Source organism: Choloepus didactylus, chromosome 10 (genome assembly GCF_015220235.1).
Source record: "Choloepus didactylus isolate mChoDid1 chromosome 10, mChoDid1.pri, whole genome shotgun sequence".
Taxonomy (NCBI): Eukaryota; Metazoa; Chordata; class Mammalia; order Pilosa; family Megalonychidae; genus Choloepus; species Choloepus didactylus.
The window spans coordinates 8286661-8305791 of NC_051316.1; the positions used below are offsets into that span (position 1 = coordinate 8286661).

Sequence of the window (19131 nt, forward strand, 5' to 3'; positions counted from 1 at the left end):
TAAGACACAAATAGACATTTGTAAACCAATGTTTATTGCAGCATTATTCATGATTGCCAAGAGATAGAAACAGCCCAAATGTCCAAAAGAGATGAGTGGATAAACAAACTGTGGTACATACACATGATGGAATATTACCTAGCTGTAAGACAGAACAAAGACATGGAACATATAATAAGGTAGATGAACCTTGAGGACATTATGTTGAGTGAAGTTAGCCAGAATAAAAGAACAGATACTGTACAGTGTCACTAATATGAACAGATATTAATGAACAAACTTTGAGAGTTAACAGCTGACAACACAGGCTACCAGGAGATAGAAAGAGGGTAGAAATTGGGTATTTGATGCTGAAGGACTACAGAGTGTTCAGCAGGATTGATGGTATAGATCCAGAAATAGCATAATACTGTGTGAAGGTAGTGCAATACTGTAAATACACTGAACAAAGATGTCTGTGAGTAAATCTGAAAGAGGAGGGATAGGGGAATGCATGACACTGGAGTTAAAGACAGATGATAAAGACTAGGACTCTATAACTTGGCAAAAACTTGAGTGGCCAATGACTGTTACTAAATGTAGAAATATAAAAATGTTTTTACATGTGGGAGAACAAATGAATGTCAACCATGCAGTGTTGAAAAAGGGATCATATCTGGGAAAAATCATAATGAAAGCAAACTGGAGTCTATGGTCAACAGTAACATTGTAATATGCTTCCATTAAATATAACAAAGGCAATATAGCACAGCTAAATGTGTATGAGAGGGGGCTATAAGGGAGGGATATGAGATTCTTGGTAGTTGTTTTCTGTCCTTACAATTACATTGTAGTTTATGATAAATTATTTTTCTTTTTATCATCTTTTCATTATTTACTAAAAAGAAAAACAAAAAAACATTTTTTGAAGTAACCAATATACTCAAGTACTGATTGTGGTGACAAATGTACAACTTTATGATGATCCCATGAACAACTGACTGTACACTGGATAAATGTATAGTATGTGAATATAACTCTATAAAATTGTAGGAAAAAATATAAATAGGAGTAAAAGTGTTGGAGAAAACATGGAGAGAGGGATTTACATTCTGATAGGCAGGCAGAATGGTGTAGCCTCCCTGGAGGTCAGTGTGGTGGTTCCACAATAAGCTAAGTATGTGGGGGCCATTAGGTCCTGCAACCTCATTATAGAGTATGTAATTGGAAGATCTGAGAGCAGAGACATGAATGGACATTTGCACAGTGGTGTTCATGGAGGCAGTATTCATGATTTGCAATGGGTGCAGGTGACCTAAGAGTACATAGACTGAGGAACAGAATGGTGGACAGTGGTGTATGCATACAATGGAATATTGAGCAACTATGAGAAGAAGTGAAGTTGTGAGACCCACAAGGTGAAAGGATCCTGTACACAGCATTTTGAATGAAGTATTCCAGAAACAAAGGCAAACACTATAATTCCTCACCAATATGGACTAAATACAATGTGTAAACTCAGAACTGAATCTTAGAACACAGCCTAACAGGGGAATGATTATTGTAATGGTCCTTAGATTGTGAGCTCTTACAGCAGTCAAATCTATTCCTGAATTGTAATGGCTTTCTCCAAATTTGAGATGCTGATCCCTTAGTGTATAATCTGATTGGTGTCTGACACATTGTGCATCTGTGTGACAGCTGAAACTCAGAGCTAGAACTTGGCAGATATGAATCTCAGTATTAGTGCATACAGCAACTGTTAAAAAGAAAAAGCTGAAAAAGAGCCCAGAACTCAAGTGATATGAATGAAGCAGTTCTGGTTATGACTATGGCAAATCAGGCCAAAGGTTAAAGGTCAAAACTGACTGTGTTTTAAAACTTCAACTTCCATGTGAGACCAAGGGAAGAGATGTCTATTTGGTGCAGCATCTATATTTTTTAAACAGGATAACTCTATAGTCAGTGTGTTCAAACAACACAATTACATGGAACTTTGAATAGGAAGTGAGATATGGTAGGTTTGAATAGAGTGAAATAGTGACACATCCCAAAGTAATTTGGGCAGAGAATAAAAATATATTTGCAGGGTCCCCCTTAGGAGCTGTGGGAAAATAAGAAAGTGTTAGACTTCCTCACCTGCACTGATGCTGATGTCACAACAATTGAGGACTGGCAGTTTGATGTGCCAAGCCCGTTATCATGGGACTTGCCCTTATGAACCTCATTACTGCAAAGAAGAGGCTAAACTTGCATATAATTGTGTCTAACAGTCTCCCCCTGAGTACCTTTTTGTTGCTCAGTTGTGGCCCTCTCTCTTAGCCACCTTCACAGGTGAACTCACTGCCATCCCCCTCTATATAGAACCTGACTCCCAGGGGTATAAATCTCCCTGGCAATGCAGAATATGACTCCCAGGGATGAATCTGGATCTGATATTGTGGGATTGACAATATCTTCTTGATCAAAAGGGGGACAAAAAATGAAACAAAAGAAAGTTCCAGTGGCTCAGAGATTTCAAGTGGAGTGGAGAGAACACTCTGGTGGAGATTCTTATGCACTATATAGATAACACCTTTTCAATTTATTGTATTGGAATAGCTAGAAGGAAATACCTGAAATTATCAAACTCCAATCAAGCAGTCTGGACTCTTGAAGACAATTAAATAACAATGTAGCTTATAAGTGGTGACAGTGTGATTGTGAAAACCTTGTGGATCACACTCTCTATCTAGTGTATGGATGGATGAGTAGAAAAATGGGGACAATAACTAAATGAAAAATAGGGTGGGAAGAGGGGAATGATTTGCATGTTCTTTTTCACTTTTATTTTTATTCTTATTCTGATTCTTTCTGATGTAAGGAAAATCATCAAAAATAGATTGGGGTGATGAATGCATTAAGTATATGATAGTAATGTGAACAGTTGATTGTGCACCATGGATGATTGTATGGTATGTGAATATATTTCAAGAAAACTGAATTTAATTTAAAAAAAGGGCTAATGGATGTTTTGGGTCATAAGAATTGTTTAAAAATGGTTATTCATGAGGATTGTTCAACTAATGGATGATAATGTTAGATACTGATTATCATGGACAGAACATGTGCCATATGAAATGAGGAAACCCTACTTTATAAGTCAAACACTCAATTTTGAGGCTTGCTCTTATGAAACTTATGGTTGTAAAAGGGAGGGTGAAGCCACCTATAATTATGACTATGAGTCATCTCCAGAGAACTTCTTTTGTTGCTCAAATGTAGATTTTCTCTCTTTTAGCCCAACTCAGCAAATAAATTCATCACCTTCCCCCCCTACATGGTACAGGACCTCCCAGGTGAGTGAGTCTCGCTAGTGATGTGGGACACGGATTCTGGAAATAGCCTGACCCTGGCATCAAGGGCTTCAGAATGCCTTTTTGGCCAAAATGGGGAAAAGAAAGGCAACAAAACAAAGTTTCTGTGGCTAAGAGATTTCAAATATAGTTGAGAAGGTGTTCTGGAGGTTACTCCTATGCAAGCTTTAGCTAGATATCCCAAAAGGCCACAGTATGGTAAGCCCTATTCAACAGTAGTCCCCAAACCCTAAAGAATTCCTGGGTCCCTATCTGAGACTATAAAGTTTCACTGAGTTTATTCTTCAGAAACTTAAATTGTCCCAAGAACTCCTATTTCAGCTATGTCCCCAAACCTAAAGGCAACAGTCTCTTCAAAAACATCAAAGAGTTGCATCCCCTTTCCCGTAATGGTGACACCCCTTTTCAACATGAACAAATTAGGGTGGTCACTGCCTAGACATTCCTAAAGATTGGGAAACTCATTGAACTAGAGGAAGGGGTAGCAACAGACAAGATGGAATTTAACAAAGGATTATGAGTACTGAATCTCTACATACTTTTCTTTTTCTTACTTGCCAGGGTGTTAGAATAGCTAGAAGGAAAGAACTGAAATTACGTAATTAAAACCCATAATATTTTTGAAATTTTCTGTATAGCTACTTGTTAAATTGTAATTTATATATATGTAATATTTCTCAATAAGGAAATAACTGAAACTATGCTACTGTAACCTGTAACATTCTTGGAAATTTCCTATATAGCTATTTGTTACATCGCATTTTGAAATTCATCATCTTTTTACATATATATTATATTTCACAAAAAGGAAATAACTGAAACTGTGGAGCTGTAACCCATAACATTCTTTGAAACTTGCTTTCTAACTACTTGTTAACTTGCACTTGGAAAGTAATCACTTCTGTGTAAATATGTTATATTCTACAATGAAAAAAAATTACTATTTAAATAGTGAAGTGCTGAGGGTAAGAGTGTAGGCTTTAGAGTCTGACAGCCTTGGGTCCAAAATCTGAATTGCCACTTCCTGGCAGGTGTCTTTTGGAAGTGTTTTAGAATTCACTGGACCTGTTTCCTGATAGTAAAAAGGCAGCAGCAATCCCAGCTCAAAGGGACAATTAAGGCACTGTTTGTAAAATGAAACATTTACCTGGGACTTACGAAGTGCACAGCAAAACAAAAAAGTAACTGATTTTAAAACAACAAAAATTTAAAATCAGAATTTTTGAATTACTTTAAGATTTAATTTAATAGTACCTGGTACTTTACTTGATATTTTTGACAGGTTATGTTCCACGCTATAATTTATTAGTGTATTATTCATCATCAGGAATGTATTCACTGAGCATCCAGTGTGTCCAAAGGGCCTGTGACTGAATTCCCAGAAAGGTTTCACTGTACATTAAAATTTTTTGCAGCAAAGAGATGCTCAAATGCAGACTTAAATTCTCTAATTTCCATTCATTTCCCTCCTCATCCAATCACTCCAGCCTCAGTAGACTTGGTCACCATCACACTAACCCAACCCTATCAACACCTCTGTTTTGTCTTTCCACTCTTTAAAAATAGAAAACCTTGAGACTATCACTTAAGAAAAATTAGAAAATATGGATAAACAAAAAGAAGAAAATTAATATGCCTTATTAATTTATCTATCACTCCAGGAGCAACCAGGGTTGAGTAATAAGGCATCTATCATTTTACCTCTAGCATTCCAGGATGGCTCCTATCTTGGAAAGTGTATTGCAGCATGCCCTTTTTATTATGCAATGTATCAGGGACATCCTTCAGGCCTGTGAATGTGCATCTGATCCAACCATCCCACAGTCCTGGTTTATTTGGCAAATCTTCTGCCAGTCCCACTGAGTGTTTCCAGATTTTCCTTGAACTAATGATGCAATGTTTATCTTCCTACCTAATTCTTTGGAATACATTAAACCATGAAGTCAGAATTCTTTCTTTCCAGGTTGCCCTTGCCCACCCTGTAGAAGTCAATGCAAAAAACTCCATCTCTCACCTTGAGCACTTCTTCCCTGTGGTTAACAACCAGCCTTTGATTTGCTCCCCAAAACTGCATGCTCCACAAGAGGAGAGGTTGCTATTCACTACAAGGCTCACCATTCACATATTCACTAGATGTCTCAACCCAGGATTTGAGCAGTTTGGTAATTGCCCAACCATTATTTAACCCTGGTCATGGAGAACCAGGAACGCACCCACAGGATCTTCAAGCCTCACTCCCTTTCTCTCCACTGTGCAACTGTTCATAAATGCCCAGAGTCACGGTGAGGTCGGGCCCCCAGGGGGTCAGGGTAAAGTTCAAAAGCACTAAGGACCACCCTACAGTTCCCCGAATCAGGAAGTCGCTGCCTCCTGGTGCCCTCGAACTCCCTGATCAGGGACCCTTGAGGTAGAAGAACAAGCATCCCCAGAAGGGCCTCTTCTCAGCCCCGTCCCTCCCCATCCTTGGGGTCTGGGTTTGCAGAGGTGTTGACCCCCGCTCCCAACCAGGCCTTGGACGCCAGAGATGGGAGCCAGAGCAGAGAGCACTGAGTGCCAACGGCTAAGGTCAGAGGATTCCCTACTCCAAGCCTCTCTGCAACTAGTGTCTCCAGAGCCAGCCTTGGCTCCCAGAGTAACTTGGGGCCAAGGGAGTGGGGACTGTTCAAGGTTCTTCACTTCCTCCACTCACGGGCTGCTGGGATGGGGATTCTGGCCCTTCCCGCTCTCCGTACCGCAGCTAGGATGTGGGCAGTTCTGTTCAACTCAGGGAGCTAAGGATACAGCTTCCACCCGCAGGATCCTGACCTTGGAGGACTCAGGGGTTCCCAGGGTAGCGGCGCAGAGAGGGCGCAGTATCCAGGGGCTCCAGTGGGAAGCGGCCGACCCCTTCCAGACCGAAACCCAACTCCACCAGCTCCGCAAACTGCCAAGTGCATCCCCCGCGCCCCCGCCCCTCCCAGCACCGGAAGCCCTGGGACCCGAGACCAGGGGCGGGGCCGGCCCTCTCCCGCGGGATTGGCACGCAGGCGCGGCCCACACGGTGGCGACTGCGACCCCGAGACCCCGCGGCCCCGCCCGTGGCACCACCTTGGCGCCCAGCCCTCCACCGACGGCGCAGCCCAAGGCCCCTAGGCTGCGGAAATGGCGGCGGGGAGTAGCCAAGCCCTGGAGACCCCGGTGAGTCCGGAGACCCGCAGCTGTGTGTGTGTGTGTGTGTGTTGGGGGGGCGGCGGGCAGCGGACACAGCATCCGGAGGCAGGAGCCCCCAGGCCGGATACAGCAGGGAGTTCACGGGCCTTCTGAGCCGCGGGCATGCCCTAGCAAGTATTGGGGTGCCGGGCGGGTGGGGGTCCTCTCTGCACACAGGCCCTGCAAATTTCCTCTACTCTATCCCCTTCATGATTACCCAAGTCGAAACCACAGAGACCCCCAGATGAATTCATTTCTGATCTTAAATTCCGGTTCCTAGTCAGACTGTCAGGTGCAGTGTAGGCCTGGCTTCCAGCTTTGTCTCTGCATCCCCCCTCTAGCTGCTCCCAAATGTCTGGTGGGGAGGAGTCAGTGCTGAAGGAAATAGTCCTGAGGAGCCCTCCCTGCATTGGAAGGCCCTGGAAGCTTTGCTCCTTTGAGGAGGGGACCTGGGGTCTTTGGCTCCTTAACTGAAGTCCAGAGCCTCCTGCAGTCAGAGTGGGACGCTGTTACCAGACCAAGGCAGTGGATTCTGTTACACTATGCACTTTTCAAATGACCAATTCCTGAGACACTGGGGCTTCAAAGAGAGAAAGACTTCTATTGCTAGGTGGGAAACAGGAGAACAGATGACCTGTTGGTCCAAAATCTGTCTTCCCAAAGTGCAGTAATTCTGATCGTTTTAAAGCATCAAAAGATGGGCAGGTTTTAGGATAATGAGTACAGTGCCCCCCCAGATTATGCAATTAGAGGTGATCTAATTATTTAGCTTGCACAGATTGATTACATGCTTAGTCACAGAACATTTGTAAGAAAATGGCAGCTTTAATATGATGGTGTGTGTGATTTTTAGTATTATAATGAGGTATAGGTGACTTGTAGGTTAAAGTCTAAGCTACTACACATGTCAGGTGGGCCCTTTTTGGTTAGATCCAGCTTTGGTTATCAAGATCACTTTGGACTTCAGGTGGGTTAGTTCTGGGCTGACCCAAGACCCTTCATTAATAAACATTAGGGGCTGTTTTAGTGGTCATAAGGCTTGGAAGTCAAAAAACTGGGTAAATAGGTACAAGTGAAGGTTAGTCACAAGGTTTTTACAATCACAAGGGCACATGATAAAGGCTGTACAATCATTATCAGAAATCAATGCAGCTGGATTACAATTCAGGTTTCAGGTTTTCCCTCTGTCTACTCTAATGTACCTGAAAGTAAAAAAGCAGTATCTATATAACGATTCAATAATCATAATCAGTCCTTAAATACTAACTTCTCGGTAACAATGAGTAGACCAGCATGGCCATCCAAAGGAAGCTGCTGAAAGCCCTGAGTCAGGGTCTGGGAACTGGTGAGCCACTAAAGTCTGGGAAGTGGGGGATCTGGAGACTAGAGCAAGTCTCCCTGGTTGGGGTGAGGTGGAGAGGGAAGGAGGAGAAGCACCTGGGCCTCACAAGAATCAGCCTAGGAATTCCAAGGGCAGTGTGCAGGGACAGCCAGGTTGGAGAGAATGAGAAAGAGCAGACCACCTGTGGCAGCAGAACATACAGGGCCTGCCACCTGCCCTCTTTGGACATGTAGGTTCTTGCTGCCTTTGGAGTGCAGTTTGGCATTATCAGTGAAAACTTTTAATGTCCATATTAATTTAGTTAATTCTCCACTTTAATTTCAGTTCTACAGTTGTGAACAGAGGTGTTCTGTTTGAAAAGGCAGGCACCAGGATACCATGTGTGTCCATGGTGGGGGGAACCCACTTCAACCACCTCTAGTCCTCCATTGATGGAACACATGGTGGGACTGTGTTTATGGGCAAAGACTTGTGTGTGATTGTCAGGCATGGGCCTGTCTCTGAGGTTAAAATGGGTGTATGTGTGTGTACATAGTTAGATTTGTATAAACTGAGGAAAAAATTCAGAAATCCTTGGAATCCAACTGGCCAGGGCTTAGCTGTGAAGATGTCAGTTAGAGGGCCCATGGGGGAGAACACTTGACTCCCAGGTGGAAGAGTAACCTTCTGGGTTTAGATGAGGTCTATGCTTAGGCACAGGGGCCAGCCTTCTGGGGTCACCACCTTGCAACCTTTGGATGTTTCCATGACTCTCTGAGCTGGATGTCCTCACCGGCAAAGGGGGAAAGCTCTAGGAGACATCTCACATGCTCCTGTGAAGGAAGTTGAGTCAAAGCTCCCATGCAGGACCTGTCCTTGCCAGGATCCACAAGCAGCACCACTAACTGGGGCTTTCCTTTATTATCCTATGTTGTTGGTTTGATGAGGACAGCTTTTACTTCTTCATGTTTTCCAGAATTAGTCAAGTAAAATTTTGTTGTTCTTTTTTCCAAAAACAAGATGCTTAAAGCAGATGGTGACAGTAGTCCTGCAGCTTTAGTTGTTTCTTTGCTGAAATGGAAATGGCATTGCCACCTCTAGCCAAGGTGCTTTCTAAGTACATGGAAAGGCATGTGACTTCTGTGGCAGAAGCTGGGAAAATCCTAGTGGGGCAAACAGCAGCCCCCATTGAGCTGAGAGCCCAGAGAAGGAGTCAGAGAGAAACCCAATTGTAGGATGAGTGTGGGGGCATGAAGTGCAGAGTGTCCAGGTGGAGCTGTCTGGTTGGGGTGCCCAGGATGGGCCCCTCAGCTGCCAGGGTCAGTGTGACTAATGGGGCAGAGGAGAGGTTCAGCAACTGAGGTGAGCTGTGGAGGGTGGCCCAGGTACCTGTGTGGTGCTCAGAAACTGTTCCTAGAGGAGAGCATTTTTAGGGAATTGGGAGGAATTTCTCCAGGGCACCTGACAACCCTCACCCCTGCCTTTTCTCAGGTGGACTCCTTTGACTCTGAGGCACCATGTAGAGATGGTCTGAGGATAGGGAGTCTGTGGCTGGTGCCATGTGCATTGCATGGTGACCAGGCTGGTGCTGTTGAGACTGTTCTCCATGTTGGCAGCATGGGCCCCTGGCTGAAATGTGATGCAGATCTTCCTGGCACTGCTGTGGGAGAGCAGGGATGCATGCACACCAGCCCTGGAGCTTGTGGCCCTTGTGGGAAGGTTGGGCTGGGACTTCCTGGATGAGCTGGTCAAGGCAGAACCCTAGGTGGAGGCTCTACTGGAGAGCCAAACCTTCCTGTACCTTGTGGACACAATGAGGACATTTTGCCAGTGTGCACATACATGCTGGCCTGGCAGGAGCAGCCCCAGGTGCCTGCAGGCTCCTGGAGGTCAGCCTGGGGTGGATGGGGGTGGGCAGAGGGAAGCAGGGCTGCCCTGACTACAGGCCAAAGTGTCCACAATATGTCTAGGTAGCTCATCCGGGGTTCCAAGGCCCTGTCTTCATTTAGCAGCAAACTTGACCTGTGCTGGTGTGTGCTATTGAGTGTCTCTATTTACCCACTTATCTGGTGATTTGTGACATAAATTATTTTGGGGGTCACTAAGGAATGGTGGCCCAGGTGATGCTGGGGTGGTGCAGGTTATATGGTGTATGCCTTGTATTCCTTCCTCAAATCTTGTTTTTAAATACTTTTTATTGTGAAATATATATATACAAGAAAAGTGATAAATTTCAAAATGTAGTTTAACTGGTAGTTATAGAGCAAATTTCAAAGTATAGTATGAGTTACATTTCCACAATTTCAGGTATTTACTTCTGGCTGTTCTAATACACTAGAAGCTAAAAAGAAATATCTATATGATTCATCAGTCATTTAGTAAGGCCATCTCCCCTCACCTCAACACTAGTAGACTTGAGTAAAAGCTGCTTTGTCTGTGAGAACAGCAGAAGGGAGAAAAAGAAAAAAAAATAGGCTACTATTGAGAACCCAGGCATATGTGTTCTGTGCAGATTTACACTGTGGATATGAAGAGACTGGGTGAGCTAGTATGGTGGACAGACTGCAGGAGGCTGGAATGATTCCCTCCTGATGCTGTTCATGACCTTTTTATTCCCTCCCCTAGAGTGTGGGTGGGACCTGTGATGTACTTGTAGCCCACAGAATATGGCAAAGATGAAGTAATTTTGCAGGTAGAATTAAGGTCCCAGATCAGGAATTTTGCTTTACTCAGAAGTGAGATTGCACTGGGTTAACCAGAGTTAATCCATAAAAGCCCTACAAAGAGGGTCTGGAATCTTCCTGAAGGTAGTAACAATTGCAAATCCTTTTTCCAGGAGGTTTCATTCTAAACTCAAACTAATTTTTTAGAGGCTTCATTCTAAACTCAAAATAATTTTTTAGAGGTCAGTAATCAGTATACTTTGAATAAGTAGGCATACAAAGAGTGATATGCATTTTAAAAGGTTTTGGTATCCTTATTTGAAAATTCTTTCTCAAATTTTGTAGTTTTTAATGTTTTAACCAGGAAGCATCCTCTTACTTATAATTGTTGTGAAAGATTGATTTTAATAAGGAAAATAATATTAAGATGAGACAAAATATATACTTATACATTTAAAAATATTTATTTGAGGTACATTATGCTCTTTTAAGAGCATCCTGGAAATGCTTATTGGAAACATTGCTTAGAAACATTGATAAATTCAGTGTACTTCAGAACATACAAAAATAGTATGCTTAATCAGAGAAAAGAAAATACAGATTAAAAACATGATGCAAATCAAGTATCATCTGTAAAAGGGATTGTGAAAAGACATCTCTTGAGGTTCATGGCAGATGATAGCCATAATTTCCTGCTTTGCTCTCATTTCTTTGCTGGAAATGGAGCCTACACCTTGGCTTAGTCCCTGGAATGCTGATGACCACTTTAAATTCTTCTCTCCAGCTTGAGAAGCCCTAGGCCCTGAACAACTCTTGAAGGCCTTGACCCTGATTTCCCTACTCTCTACTCTGAAATGACCTTTTGAAGCATTGTATGCAAAGACTGGCATTGCTGTCATTTATTGAGCTGAGAAAAATATTTTAGCAATTTTCCAGAATGCACCATATTTCAATTAGTACTCAAAATATAAACAAACCATACTGTTGGAAAGAAAACTACTTTAAAAATATTCCTGACATGAAAAAAAATAATTAGCCTTGCAATTAAAATTGTTATAAGCACATTTCTTGTTTAAGCATAAAGGCCCTGTATTCATAATATCAAGTCATTCCAAAATATTTATAGAGAATTTGAATCTATGTTGGAAAATTAAGAAAAAAATATCTTTGTTCTAAAATGTTCTTTTGTAACATTCTTTGCTGGCTACAATATGATCTAATTAAACTTTGAACTCCAAATTTTAGGGATGTAATCTTGATTGTGCCCCAAACATTCAAATTTATTATAGCTATCCTATTCCATATGATCATCTAGCACAGACACTATAATAGAAGTAAACATCATACAATGCAGTGATGACTATGGAGCATAAGCAAGATAGCTATCTTAAATTTTATCATTCCATATATGCATAAGTGTCACCTTCATGGGGATTTATAATTTCACAGATATATCTGGGTGGTTTAATATAGATAAAAAAACATAGTTTTATGTAAATAAAAGTATTTATAAATAGACATACTACACACATATATATACATCCATACATACATATAGAAAATCTAATTTAATCTTGAATATGCAAATGATTTCATCATTATAATTTTATTAAATCCAAATAGGCCAGTCTACTATACATGAGCTTTTTTCAGTTCATGCAAATACCATAAACTCCCTCCAAGGAGATGACTATCTTCATATATGTTTGGATGAAGTTTTCATAGATGTGCATTTACAAAACTCTGATAGTATCAAGGTTTTCTACTCAATTAGAATGTTTTGTCTTATCTTTTGTTATTCAATCAAAATTTACTCATTGTAGAATAATAAAATAGAAAAAAGAACAGTTAACCAAAAAAAGAAGTAGCAGCATTAGCCTGTTGTCTCACCAGAGGTTTTGCTTACAAATTGCCTGTTTTCTTGTAGTAGTTCAAGCATCCTTTTAGTTCATTAACCTCACATTCATTGTACTTTTTAAAATCTCTTCTGAATCTAAGGTTATGCATGATTCAAAATGTACTATATCTGTATTTATTTCTTCTCTTTCTCTCTTGATGTACATTGGTGGACATTGGTGTATTTAAAGAAATTAAATGGATCTACATCTTTGTTCTATTTAAAGAATATTACATTAGATTTATCAATTATATGTCAAGTTTCTAAACAGTATCTTAATATCATGGTCTCATTATTTCCTTGCTATTGTTTTCTCAGTTTTTCTTATTTTACTATCTTTTCCTCCACATGTGCTGCAAACCTCTATCTAGTTCTTTCAATATTTTATCTTCAATTCAATCTTTAAATATTTTTCCATGTGTGCCTAAACTGTGCTTTTCCCTCTTGTTTTTATAATTTTTGAGCTTTAAGTTAGATTTGGGAAAATAGGGTCTTGATTTTGTGGTTTCTAAATGCCATTATAAATATTATGAAAGTTGATTTTTAATTTTCATTTATTTGTTCATTTAACAGATAAGCACAAGCTAGAATATTTATAGCATTTAAAAGTTTTATGAAGTTCCAAGTACTAAAGCATCACCAGTTCTGTTTTTGTAGAAGTAGATCCCAGGTTCCTCCCAACCTTCAGCCATTTTCCCAAAGTTTATGAAAATTAAGCTTCAGAGTAAAGCAGGCAAGTGTATTTATTAAAAGAGGGGAGGGAGGGAGGAGAGAGAGAGAGATTGAGAGATTGGGAGAAAAGAGAGGAGGTGTCTTATTAGAACTTGTCTCTGGGTTGATGTAAAGGTTTAGTAATGTCATAGCACAACATTTTGAATACAATCAATAGCAATGAATTCTGTAGTTGATTGTGGTTAAAAGGGGTTTTTTATGTCTATATGTGTTACTAGAACAAAAACTTAAAAAGAAAAACAGGGCAGTACAACACAGTGAACCCTAATGCAAATGATAGGATATAGTTAATAGTACAAATATAAAATGTTCTTTCATGAATTTCAATTTATATTCCACTTTAATGTATAGTTTTAATAATAAGATGGTATGTGGGAACAACTGTACTTTATGCCTGATTTTTCCTGAAAGCCTATTATTTCTCTAATTAAAAGAAATGGAAAAAGTAATAGGATTCAGATAAAAAAAGGAGGAAAAAGATTTAAGGGGAAGATTTAAAGAATAAATAGGAGAAAATAATTACTGTGTATCCACAGCTAAGTGGTCCTATTTTGTGGTTTAGTTTACATTCCTTGGATTCTGTTTATATTCCAGGCACTGTGCTGTATTTACACAGAAAATATAATTTAGTCTTTATAATAATCTTAATTGATAGATGAGGAAGTTAATGTTTAAGGAAGTTCATAAATTTGCTTAAATGTAAGGAAGAAGCCAATGCAGTTGTATTCCAACCAGGATTGGCTGAAGATGGGAGAATAGGCATGATTGTGGATTCCGTGTTTCAAGATTTGGGGAATAACTGGAAATAAGAAAAAAAATTATAAGGATGTAATGTCTCACACTTTCTTCTGTCATTTAGGCTGAGCTAGCTTTGTTGTTATTCCTATAAGTGTGATACTGATGTGCAATAACCACATAATAAATATGCTGGACTCTAGAAAATAGATGTCTACACCTTTGGAATTCCTGACATGTAAAGAAGGGGTTTCCAGTGGGAGAAGCAGCTCAGGTAAAAATTTGATACCAGGACATTAATGCATCTAAAATCTCACTAATTCCCTATCTACCACTATTTTAGAAAGCATCTTATGTTTAAATTTCAGACATTATTCAGAAGTATTTCTTGCCTATTATATTCACTGTACAGTGCTCTTCTTTATACCTTATATTTTGAGGATGATGCCTCACTGTTCAACATACAAAGGTTCCTAAACTCATTAATCCATTGAAGGAGTTGAGTTTATATAAAAATGCTACCATACAGAGTAATAAACACTGTCTTAGCTTGCCAGACCTGCTATAACAAATACCACAGACTGGTTGGCTTCAACAACAATTTATTGTTGGCAGTTTGGGAGGCTAGCAGTCCAAAACCAAGGTGTTGGCAGGCCCTGCCTTCTCTGAAGTCTGTAGGGTCCTGGTGGTGACTTACAGGCATAACTCAGCCCCTGAGCCATGTCACATGGCAGTCTATCCTGCTCTGTCTCTATCTCTGGCTTCTAATTCTCCTGCTCAGTCATCTGTGTCTCTGTCTAATGTCACAGGTTCATTTCTTTACACCTCATACCTATGACCTTCATTAGAAAAGGTCTGAGCCTAATGAGGTCCTGATTAAATAGGTTTGAGCTTCAAGTTACTTCCCACTCAATTAAGAGTATAGGGACAGGCAATAGTTTAAAAGTATAGAGCACTTAAGAATTAAGAAATTAAGAATTCACCTTAACACCTTTTTGCTAAAGGAGCACTTAACCTAAAATAAACAAGTTTACAATGTAAAAATTAATTGATATATTACCAAGCCTGGGAGCCCCCACTCCTCCAGATACAGTTGGATATGAGATTAGAGAGAGCTCCCTCCTGTTTGAGTTACAGAAAATTTATAGCATGTTGATTTAGAGTAACTTTAAGTTATATTCTATTTTTACATTAAATGATGCTTCATGAATATGAATGTCTCATTTGAAGCATCTCAATCTATGAATGGTTCAGGATCAAAGGATAGTATCCATATTATCAGAGACAGCCTTGAATGCCTGTAAAACTCTACTGATATTTTTTTTTTTTTATAAAGGAGGTTTATTTGGTTACACAGTTACAGTCTTAAGTGATAATATTTTTACTAATTAAGCTATTAATTCTGTAAGAGCAATATAATATACTTTTATTTGCATAAAGAGTAAAAATTGGAAAAGATTACTATTACTTGTTTCTTATTTATATAGTTTTTCATTTCATTCTATGATTATTCAGCCATTTTATCATATTGATAAACATACATTTGATTTGGACTGTATTTAACCTTGATACATTATTTACAACTTATTTTTGGTTAAAGTAACAGCTGCAGCTCCATCCAGTTTTCACAGAGGATGAGATGATTACATGTTATCTATATGTAAGAAGGTTGAGAGGAACTTTCTACTTTTTTGAAGATATTCAGTTTTTTAAAACTGTTTAGCTTTTCCTTTAAGTTCTAATATGGGTCTTGAAAGATATGAATCTTCTTTCCCAGTTATTATAGTAAGGCGTTTCCACTTTTTATCTTTTGGAAATTGTACTTGAGTGTTTTTAGGTAAAAGTTCTGTTAAATATGCTTCTATATCAGAAGGAATAACTGGTTCTTCACTATCAGAATAGAAAACATCAGGTGGTATATGAGAGCAGCATGGAGATAAGGAATCAATGTTCTCATTATCAGACTTCTTAGTAGAGTTATTATCCTGTTATACCCTCTCCTGCTGATTTCTCTCTCCAAATTCTACATAACTCTTTCCATCATTAATTTCATTAATATCTGGCTCTCTTTGTTCTCCTGTGTTTATTCCATAAGGTCTAATCAAGATTGCCCTCTGAAATTCTTGCCCTTTCAGAAATTGGCCATACCCATGGGTAGGATATATTTGATTAAGGTCTGTCACCCAATTATTCAAAATATGCATATGCGTATTCATTATCCATATGTCCTTTCAGTAGAACTCTTATACTTGGATTAAAATCTAAAGGATATTTACAATATTCTGTTACTGGTTTATCAATTTCAGGGTGATTAAAATTCAAATACCATATAATTACTTTGTTCCCCACTTTGAGGAAGTCCCAAAACCATTAATTATAGTATACAGCAAAACACTGTTTAGGATTACATTTAGACCTAAACTTTCCACCGCATCAAGTGGTGTTTTTACAGCAAAGAAAAATCAAAGTTCCATGTGGAGTTAAAATCATTACCACATCCCCAAGTCCCAGTGAATTGAAGGTTATTGAGATCATCATCCTGGAAGATCTCCTCCATGGTGATGGGTACAGGAACTCCTTCCTGGCTGCATGGGTGTTCTGGCAGATCAGAATGCTCAGCAGTTGTGTTACCTTAGTTGTCAATGGAAAGAAAGTTGTTGCTGGGATATATGTGCTCGATATTTTCCAGTCATGCCCATTTGCAGAGCTCTATGCCTAGTTGGGTGTTCTTGTATCTTCTAGAGCTCTTACTACAAGGAATAGATGATGGCAAGGCAAAGTGTACATTATTACAAATTATTAAATGTCTTTTTAACTTTTGAATAGTGATCTGGGTGCTATTTTCTGTTTTTATTGGAAGGAAGCAGTCAGAATTTTGATCAGTATCATAAAACAAGTATTTTCTATCCAGAAACTTTTCTGCACATATTTTACACATATATTTCAGACTAAGTTTGCTATTCTTAGTTATGATAAAGATAATGTCAAGATTATGTATCACATTCCTAACAGTATGAGGAGTATGCAGAGTTTATAGAGCAGATTGAAGTTTGCACTTACATTCTTCACTACTATTGCCTTGTAGTAAGATTTTATGAAGATGCTGTAAAACAGCAGTATTGCCTTGTCTCTCTCCATGGTCACTTACTGTTCCTTCTTTGGAAGCCATGTCAGAATCCTGAAAATCAATGCTATAAACATGGTAATAATTATTAGGATGACTATGGGCTTAGCATAAATTAATATATCAATTATCCCACCAAAGATGTCTTTGGCAGCAGTACCTACAAAGTTGGCAATTGTTTTAGTGGCTGAGGCAGCAGCAGGCCAGACATCCTCTAATGCTTCTCCTAAATTACTTGATCCACTCTGGACTGTCCTCTTCATGTAAACCCAGTCCAAGAAGTTCAGGCTTTGTATCTTCTACCTGCTCTTCAATGTTAGTCCATGTATCAGTGACCTTGACTTCAATGTTCTTCAGCTTAGCTAAGATTCCAACCAGGTGTGGTAACCTCAATAGTATTTTTGGTATATGAATTTTACCCAAAACAACACTTTGCTCTTTAGACAAATGTTTCTTTAACATTTTTTTCAAAGCATGTTTCTGTATCATTGATAGTGACAATTGAGGATTAATATGGAGGTATATTATGGTCTACACTATCTGACATAGCTACATAATGGCCATTCTTTAAAGGAACAAATTCTAAACAAGGAGCCGAAACTGCTTTTCCAGTTACTGGACATTTACTTCTGGTTTTATTGCTACAAGCTTGATGTAGATTAATTTCTTCACAAGTAAGATAATCTCTTTCTTCACACCCTCTAGGCTCTAAATAATATAATTCAGAACATTCTTGACTAATATGTGTATAAGGTTGATGTATCTTTATTAAAGTAGGCTGAGTTCCTGTTTTTACTAAATGTCCAATGTTTAGTACTTGCCAGTTCATATAGAATACTTTTTTAGGTAGAATTATTTGATAATAAATGCATATTTCCCAGATACTTTTAATTGGGGATGTGTAATAGTTCTTTATATCATATATATTGATGCATGCTGTTCACTTAACTATTTGCATACCATGTGGAGTAATATTAAGACCTTCATTAATCCATGTTCCATTTAATATTCTCCAGTGAATTCTCCCTTCTGTGGAGGGTATTCTGAAATTTTGTATGTAAGATAGTATCAACAAGGCTGTAGTTAATTTCATCTATATGCTGAGTGTCCTTGATGTTGGCTTTCATGAGAGTCACCATATGGTCTTTTAATATATGTAATCCATCAGCTAACATGTTCATTTAAGTCAGAAAGTTTAGATACTGTGGGTATTGAATTAGCCATCATAAGGCTTACTTTCTCAAGTCTTTGAGTGTTAGGCTTTTTCATACTCATTTTAAGGGACAAGAATTTACTTCCTTTTGTTTACTCTTAATTTGTATATTAGACATATTGACTTCATTACTAATCTCCATACCTTATTTTCAGTTGGAAGTATTACTATTTAGGTTATAAAAAGTTCATTTAATGAGCTACCTATACTCTCTACCTGATGGTTTTTAGCTTTTGCTATGCATTTCTGATATAGTGATTTTACCTTATGTTTAAGCACCACAATTTCCTTTCCTGTTTACCTATTGGTGCAGGGAACATTTTAGAGTATGCTAATTGTCTCCAATCCCTTTTAATTTCAGAGAGAATCCATTTTGCATAATAAAGGCAGAATTCACCTGGAGAAATGATTCATGTTGACATTTAACTTCTTTTTTTATATTGTTTGGGTCAGGGAATTGTCTCCAAAATTGACATGTATAAGGATGAATATTCTTAGCTTTAATAAAGTTAACACATTCAGATAATATGCTGCTTACATTCTTTTGAAAATATCCACAATCTCCTTCCCATAAGGAAGAAGTAGTATATGTGGTATTTAGGAAGTAAATTAACTCTGGATGATTACAAAATTGAGTAATAGTGGGAGATTCAGATAAACTATCTAAAAGTTCTCTATTGGAAATATTATTCTGTTTCCACTCTGAAGGCAGGGCACAATCCTTCAATAGGCCAGTTATATTAATTTCAATGATTGGAAATAATTTCTTATTTAGAATTTGTTCTTATTCAATCATAATTCTAGCAACCTGCCATCAACTGTTATACATATTAATGGAACTAAAGATAGCCTGTTTTATGTAGCATTACCCAAGGCTTACTATATGCACAAATACATGCATAATTTTGATCAGCAGTAGTCC

The 19131-nt window shown here is 38.8% G+C and overlaps 1 protein-coding gene across 1 annotated transcript in view; it reads left to right on the plus strand.

Annotated features, from left to right (window-relative positions):
- The first annotated feature begins 5859 nt into the window (after positions 1-5859).
- LOC119505210 (zinc finger protein 596-like) overlaps positions 5860-19131 on the plus strand; it is a 116507-nt gene continuing 103235 nt past the window's right edge. The window contains exon 1 of the mRNA XM_037797863.1: positions 5860-6512. Coding sequence (XP_037653791.1) covers positions 5860-6512 — 653 coding nt within the window. The remainder of the gene's footprint in view (positions 6513-19131) is intronic.